This window comes from Penicillium bovifimosum (genome assembly GCF_028826915.1).
Source record: "Penicillium bovifimosum strain IBT 22155 chromosome Unknown utg000003l_segment0_segment0, whole genome shotgun sequence".
In the NCBI taxonomy this organism is placed as follows: Eukaryota; Fungi; Ascomycota; class Eurotiomycetes; order Eurotiales; family Aspergillaceae; genus Penicillium; species Penicillium bovifimosum.
The window spans coordinates 580389-587848 of NW_026622712.1; the positions used below are offsets into that span (position 1 = coordinate 580389).

General features: G+C 53.3%; 4 protein-coding genes across 4 annotated transcripts; 2 read left to right on the top strand and 2 right to left on the bottom strand.

The window, feature by feature from the left end:
- Positions 1-276: 276 nt before the first annotated feature.
- N7515_003275 (histidine--tRNA ligase) lies at positions 277-2102 on the top strand (the record flags this gene model as incomplete). The annotated part of the gene is made up of 2 exons (XM_056664019.1): positions 277-1767; positions 1827-2102. 2 exons carry the CDS (start codon positions 277-279, stop codon positions 2100-2102), a joined length of 1767 nt encoding a protein of 588 aa, XP_056523076.1.
- A 377-nt stretch (positions 2103-2479) lies between these two features.
- N7515_003276 (putative ubiquinone biosynthesis monooxgenase (Coq6)) lies at positions 2480-4071 on the bottom strand (the record flags this gene model as incomplete). Its single annotated transcript, XM_056664020.1, has 2 exons — positions 2480-3846; positions 3903-4071. The coding sequence occupies 2 exons, from the start codon at positions 4069-4071 to the stop codon at positions 2480-2482; spliced, it is 1536 nt and encodes a 511-aa protein (XP_056523077.1).
- Positions 4072-4678: 607 nt separating this feature from the next.
- N7515_003277 (uncharacterized protein) lies at positions 4679-5477 on the top strand (the record flags this gene model as incomplete). Its single annotated transcript, XM_056664021.1, has 2 exons — positions 4679-4818; positions 4868-5477. 2 exons carry the CDS (start codon positions 4679-4681, stop codon positions 5475-5477), a joined length of 750 nt encoding a protein of 249 aa, XP_056523078.1.
- Positions 5478-5604: 127 nt separating this feature from the next.
- Positions 5605-6845, bottom strand: N7515_003278 (uncharacterized protein; the record flags this gene model as incomplete). Its single annotated transcript, XM_056664022.1, has 3 exons — positions 5605-6015; positions 6075-6559; positions 6611-6845. The coding sequence occupies 3 exons, from the start codon at positions 6843-6845 to the stop codon at positions 5605-5607; spliced, it is 1131 nt and encodes a 376-aa protein (XP_056523079.1).
- Positions 6846-7460: the final 615 nt, after the last annotated feature.

Genomic DNA, 7460 nt, shown 5'->3' on the forward strand with positions numbered 1-7460 from the left:
GGAAGGATGCTGAGAGAATTTAACCCTGTTTATGGAATAACCAAATTCCAGACCGAAATTCGTTATATCCAGCTGGTATTACTGTGGTGTACTAAGCCAATTCGTTATGTCGAGGTCTTACTGATCGTTTGGTCACTGGAAAAAGAATGTCGGATAAACATCGGAACAACACACCCCAAACAGACCAAAAGTCCGAACCAGCAAAGCCTCAAGCCAGGAGATAACCCGGGGCCGTGGATGAAGAGAAATATTGTTGCGCAGCGTTCCTTTCCTTTTATGACGTCCATTTCTGTTCCTTTGCGCTCCGTACGACGAGCCATTGCCAATCCATTTGTCGTATCTCCCCTGCGTCGCTTGACTCATTGCACGTCCCTGCAGAACCGTCGAGTCACCTTGAATGAAAATAATCTCCGTGCCCCCACCATCCCCCACCACCAAAACCATCCCCGCCGCACTCGCCAGTTTTCCTCCTCCCCTCGCTCCGCTCAATTCGACACCATGCCGAAAGACAAGGGTAACAACTTCAACCTCAAGACCCCCAAGGGCACCAAGGATTGGTCCGGCTCCGACGCCCTCCTCCGAGACCGCATCTTCACCACCATCTCGAACGTCTTCAAGCGCCACGGCGGTACCGCACTTGACACGCCCGTCTTCGAGTTGCGCGAGATCCTGGCCGGCAAATATGGCGAGGACTCCAAGCTCATCTACGATCTGAAGGACCAGGGCGGCGAGATCTGCTCCCTGCGCTACGATCTGACCGTCCCCTTCGCGCGTTGGCTGGCCATGAACCCCGATGTCCGCAGCATCAAGCGCTACCACATTGCCAAGGTCTACCGTCGCGACCAGCCGGCCGTTAGCAAGGGTCGTATGCGTGAGTTCTACCAGTGCGACTTCGATATCGCCGGTACGTTCGACGCCATGGTACCCGATGCCGAGATCCTGCGCATCATCAGCGAAGTCTTCGAAGAGCTCGGCTGGAACGGCCGGTACACGATCAAGCTCAACCACCGCAAGATTCTGGACGGTGTCTTTGCCGTCTGCGGTGTGCCGGAGGACAAGCTCCGTCCTATCTCCAGTGCCGTTGACAAATTGGATAAAATGCCGTGGGCGGATGTGCGCAAGGAAATGGTCGACGACAAGGGTCTTGACGGCGAGGTCGCGGACCGTATTGAGAAGTACGTTATGCACAAGGGGTCGCGGGAACTGCTCGACAACCTGCTGAAGGACGAGGCGCTCATCGCCAATGCCTCCGCTAAGGCCGGTCTCGAAGAAATGGCCTTGATGATGGACTACCTCTCTGCATTCGGCGTGCTCGACAAAGTCTCCTTCGATATGTCCCTCGCCCGTGGGCTCGACTATTACACCGGTGTCATCTACGAGGTTATCACCGAGGGTTCGGCTGGTGTGCAGGCCGATGCCCCCGAGGCGCAGAAGGCAGCTAAGAAGGGCAAGACCAAGACCTCCGAGGACGATGACCGCTCCAACGATCCCACTCTCGGCGTTGGCAGTGTTGCTGCCGGTGGTCGCTACGATAACCTGGTCGGCATGTTCTTGCCCAAGGCCCAAATCCCCTGTGTCGGTATCTCATTCGGTGTCGACCGTATCTTCTCCATCACCAAGGAACGTCTCAGACGCGAGCAGAAGACGGACGCCCTGCGCAGCAGCGAGGTCGACGCCTACGTCATGGCCTTCGGTGGCAAGGGCTTCAACGGCATGTTGAAGGAGCGTATGGAAATCTGCCAGAAGCTCTGGAGCGCTGGTATCAAGGTCAGCATTACCATTTTCGCTAATAAATCTCAAACGTTAACTAACATGTTTTTCCACAGGCCGAATTTTCCTACAAACTGAAGCCTAAACTCCCCCAGCAATTCAAAGCCGCCGAGCAAGGCGACGTTCCCTTCGCCATTATCCTTGGCGAAGAAGAACTCGCCGCTGGAAAGTGCCGCATCAAGGAGATGGGTCTGCCCGAGGGCCACGCGGAGAAGGAGGGTGTTGAGGTTGAGATTGCTTCTCTTGTTACCGAGCTGCAAGCCCGACTCGCGCAGAAGCAGCACGGCGTTGTTTCGTCTCTGGCACAGCAGCTGCAGGGCATGACCGTCTAGTCTCTATCGTCGTTTCCATTCACTTGTTTTTCGTCTGTTTCTTCAGGAGCGTGTTTTTTCCCCACAGGGTTTGCTCTGTTTTATCCAAAATTATATAGATCTCTTGCATCGTCGGGCTTAGGGGTTGAACCTCGTTGACCTACAAAAAGGACTGGACTGATATTCTCGAGACAAGAACAAAATCATTGTTTCAAGGAAGAGTGTTCTGGGTCTCTTCTAGTGGAGTGGAATTACCAATACCCAATTGCATTTCACTTTTGCTCTGGTTTGACGTTTGAATACTCAACAGTATACACGAATCAGCCAAAATCAACTAGAAGTACAATACTCAAAGCACAAAAACCATACATATACAATCCACAACCAACCTCAACCTACTAATACCCCTCAGCATTCTTCATCAGGAACCCCTTAACAAACGGCAAAGAATCAACAACCCCAAGCCCCAGACTCCTCGCCCAAGTGATCGGCCCTTCACCTGGAACATTATACATCTTATGCAGCAGATCACAAGCACCCCCAATCTTAGCATTGGGCAAGTACCGCTCACACGAGTAGCGCTCCAGCGTCAACAAATCCCCAACATCCATGCCATGCGAGACAGCATACTGGATGGTCTTCGACAGCGACGCAACATCCGCAAGACCGAGATTCAAACCCTGCCCGGCGAGTGGGTGAATGACGTGCGCGGCGTCGCCGACTAGGGCGATGCGCGGTGAGACGTACTGCGCAGCGTGGCGGAAGCGGAGCGGGAAGGAGGCTACTGTTCCTGTTTGGACGGCTGTTGCTGGTGGTGGGATTTGCGGGGGGATGGATGTGTGCTGGGCGCGCCAGGCGAGTTCGTCTTGGTGGGATGGTGAGGTGGACGTTGAGTCCGAAGAAGAAGGCAGGCCCAGCATGTAGGAGAGGTCGGTCATGTCTAGACGGAATGCAGCGTTGACCATGGCGAGGAAGGCCGGTGTCGGGAGGGACTTTAGGTAAGCTGCGTTTTCCGGGGTTGTTGACCAGACTAGTGTTGCGTGATTATTTGGTAGTGGGAGGAGAGCGATTGGACCGCCTAGAGCGGGCAGGAATCGCTGGTATGCTGTTCGCTTTGTTGCCGGGAAGGGCGGAGAGGCTGGCTCTGCTAGGGCGAGTGTTGCGACGATGCCGTGGCGGCCGTAGTCCCAGCCCTGGGTTGGGATGTCTGCGAAGGAGCGGACGGGGCTGTTTATTCCGTCTGCGCCGACGAGGAGGCGGGCGGCAATGCGCTTGGGTGCTGCTGTTGTTTCAGTCGGGGTTGTTGGCTTGACGGTGAGGATGGGCCAGGCTGAGAGGTTGGGGCCCTGGGGCGCGAGGTCTGAGCCGTTTTCGATGGAGGCGACTGTGGAATTGGAGAAAAGGGAGAGGTTCTCGTCGCCTGAGTCGGCGATTCGGCGGAGCAGGGCGCGCACTAGGTTTGCGTTCTCGGTCATTGTTGCTACTGTGCGCGGGTTTTCGAATGGGGATGTCTCCATTGACCAGTCGAATGTTATTCGGGAGCCGGTTTGGCCGTCCCAGACTTGCATGTCCTGGTAGTCTTGCACGCGGCTAGTGTCGAGGTGGTCGTAGGCGCCAATTTCGCGCAGGAAGGACACGGTCGAGGGCGTCAAGCTGCTGACTCTGTTGGAGAATTGCGTTGGTTCGAGGTTCCATGCTTTGGCTTTGTTGAGGTCCTGGCTCTCGATGAGGGCGACTTTGAGCTTGGAGGTGATAGGCGAGGATCCTATGTGTGATTTATTAACGACTATCACTTCTGTTTTGCTTAATCATGTTGCATACGGAGTGCGGCCAATAATCCTAGGCCCGCGGGCCCGCCTCCAACGCAGACCACATCGTAGATGTCGAGGGGATCGGATTTAGAAGCAAATCGACGTTGGCCAGCACCAATGCCATGTCGGCAGGTTGGGCAGACGTAGGGCCGAAGAACGGCTCTGGAGATTGGACGCATTGTGTTTGATATTTGGAGGTTGAATTGGATGGTCGAAGATGGACATGGATAGTGCAAACATTACAAACAGCTATCCACATGTACTGTGTACTCCGGGCTCTTGGCCTTAGAAGATCGGAACGGATCAAAACCCTACCCGACAGGATGGGACTGTAACGCTGCAACTAGCCCCGGAGTACTCCGTACACGGAAGCGAAATGCCAAGGGCTTGGCAGGGGACTGCAAAGGCAAACTTCCAGCCCAGGCAGCCCAGGCATGAGCTGCCAAGCCGCTACTTGTATGCGGGCAAGGATTAAAGGTCTCACATGGTCTTTCTAACCCCAGACACCCATTTAATTGCCTTTGGATTCTACCTGAGCGCTGGGCCGCTGGCGCAATTAGCGCGAGGGCTACTGTGATGTGACCTTAAGTTACGAAAAGCCGAATGGAACTTCTCTCTCTCTGAGCGCTGGCCCCCTAATATTCCTAATATCCTTGTTCATCTTACCTTCACTGTTTACCAATATGGTTCGCTGTTTTTGCAATTTGTCCTAAATCTGATTCTGCGGAGTGTTTTCTCGCTCCCATCTCTCCGCGATCACATTTGAAGGTCGGACTTGCCCTCATCATGCACATTTTAACGACGATCTGGATGCTCGCTGCCTGTCTGGGGACTGTGATCAACGCTTCTGATGTACTGGAAGTGAATCTGGTTTTCCCGCGCAATGAAACATATGCGCCCAACGACACGTTCCCTTTTGTCTTTGCGTTCAAGAATTCCGAGCTCGAGACACCTTAATCCCTCACTCAGTTACAGTTTATGGAACGAGCTTGACGACTCAGCCTACATCCTGTGGCATGAACCCCGCTGGGTAAACTGGACAGACCAGGAAACCTATTTTGCCTACAAATTCAGCGACACCTTCAACACCGAGGGTCGTTGGAAGGTACTCTGGACCCTAGGCTGGGATAGTTGCAACGTGGAATCACCCTCATATGGCAACGAGGTGATCAGCAACACCACCACCAGGGCAACCAGATTCACCACCAGCAATTCTGCCCCAAAGCTGGACCCCGTTGCTGCTACAGCCAACAAGACATGTACCGGGCAACCAGGCGTGGCGATCAATGTGACCGACAAAACCAAGTCCATCGGCAGCGCGCTTTGGGAGGGCGGTAAATACACCAACCATACATGCGCCGTTGTGGCAGCCTCCCCGACCCCTTCAACGAATCCCTGTCGGACTCAAATTGACGAGACTACTCTCGCCAGCATGGAGGCCTCTAGCTGGGCCAGTTACTGCGATTCCAACTTCAACGAGCCAGCCGAGTGCTCGGATAAGAAGAGCTCCGCACAACCATTGGCGGTGGCGGGCCTCTCCTGCTTGCTAGGCCTTACTGGGGCGTTGGGTTTCTTTCTCGTGTGACCAGGCAACTCTTAGAAAGTAAAAATAAAGGCCCTATGGGCCAGCAATCATCCGATTTGTGGATATCTCGGGTTTATCAATCCTGGCTAATAATGTAAAAGCAAAAAGCAGGGAAAAGACAAAGAAATCAAGGAACTGGCTCTGGGGCAATGCGCACTTTAGTAGCACCTGTGAGACTCTGGATGTCGTCGAAGATATCTACCATAGGCGTCATTGTCCCGGTGCCGTAAGCTTCGTCGCCAGCTTTCAACATTCCGACAAGTTCACCTTGGAGGTTGAACACCCACGACCCTGAGTCTCCCTTCTCTGCAAAATCACCCTTTCGATTGCTGGCAATCTGGTGTTCCCATGTGGGAACAATCACAATCTGCCCGTCGTCGCCTCGGACCTGGGTGAACATAACACATTTTAGCTCACTGTAGGTCCCGAATGTGATTTGACTAGAGCGGCCGGACTTTTGGAGCTCAAGGCCGAAGGGTTCTGTGATTGGCTGCTCGAACGCTCCAGAAAACTGAATGTTGTTTCCATAAGGGAAAGGCTGGAAACAGTCACATCTTAGCTATGCAGCAAAACACAAGAATAGACGTGATAACTTACCATATTACCAGAAACGCAATCCCCGTGCTGCTGGGGTTGAAGGCGCGAAGGATTGATTGCAACCAGTGCCCAGTCAGTGGAAATTTGACCTGTTTCCTTCTTGCTGTCCGTGTTAGACCGCATCGTGCTCCGTATGCTGTTCAGACCACTTCCGGCATACACATAACCTAGGAAATGATTGCCACTTTCACGCATTGCAATAAATGGGCTACACGCATCCTCAGTTGCTTTGATACGTCGGAGTATTGCCTCGTATTTAGCCTTCGCTGATTCCGGAAGCCAGCCGTCATCACCCTTGTTTATTTCGTCCTCGTACTCCAGGAACTGTGGCGTCCTCATGCTTGCAGCCATGGCACATCTTCGGTCAATGGTGTTGTTCAAGTCTCGCAGGGAAGGGTGATCAACACGAAGAATGCGACGAGCAACATGGGAGAATGATCTGGGGTCTCGAGGGTCAAGTGGACGAAACTCCCAGTGTTGCAGTGCTAGATTTAATTTGTTAGCTTGAGTGTACAATAATGAGGGTAATACGGTACCTCTGAGAGCATCTGGAATCTCGTTTAGCCGTTTGACGTCACGGTGGTTTGCTGGCGGCCAGACAGCGTGGAAGCATGTGAGGGCAAACGTATGCCATTGAGAGTCATTGGCAAACTGAAGTTGGACGAGGCCGCCCAGGGTCGAACTTCCTGCAGAACATTGATGGATGCCTAAGCTAACACCGGGAAGAACTGCTCCCGCACAAGCTTCAACAGGCACATAAGGGTCTTCCATGAAGGGCTTGCTGGTATCTCTCCGGAATAGCACATCCACATTTTCCTGATTGAAGAGTGCGAGGATACCATGAATGTCCCGGGCAGCTGTGATAAAGGGGTTCGTGCTCGTTTTGAACACTTGAACAATGACGGTGACAGGGTTGTGCTCCCCCACTGGATCTGTGCCGTATCTCCAGCATTCCAATGCGGTCCACTCGCGCGTATCACAACGAGAGATAATGTATTGCACGATAGATGGCCACTGGGGGAAGATTGGGTGTGTCCTTTCCACAGGGGAGCAGTAAATACCAGCGCAGAGCTTTGTTCGATGAGCTCAACCGAAATATTAGGGGCATCTCTCTGAAGCTCTGAATGAATTCGACGCACAGCACGATACCAGGTTTCTGGATTTGGTTGATCTGGCATTATCACAAGGATGGTAAAGACTGGCTCAGTCTCCGGGCTGGCCTTTGATAGGCGCCCAACTAGCTGAACAGAAATAAATTCCAAGGAAAGGTGCTGTAGGATGTCTCTTGTTCGTTCTTCAGCCGTTCGCGAGATTTGCTGGAACCTAGCTGGCAGAGATGTTGTGACGCGGCCAGGTAGGGAACACAGGGCTGGACCTCCAACACGG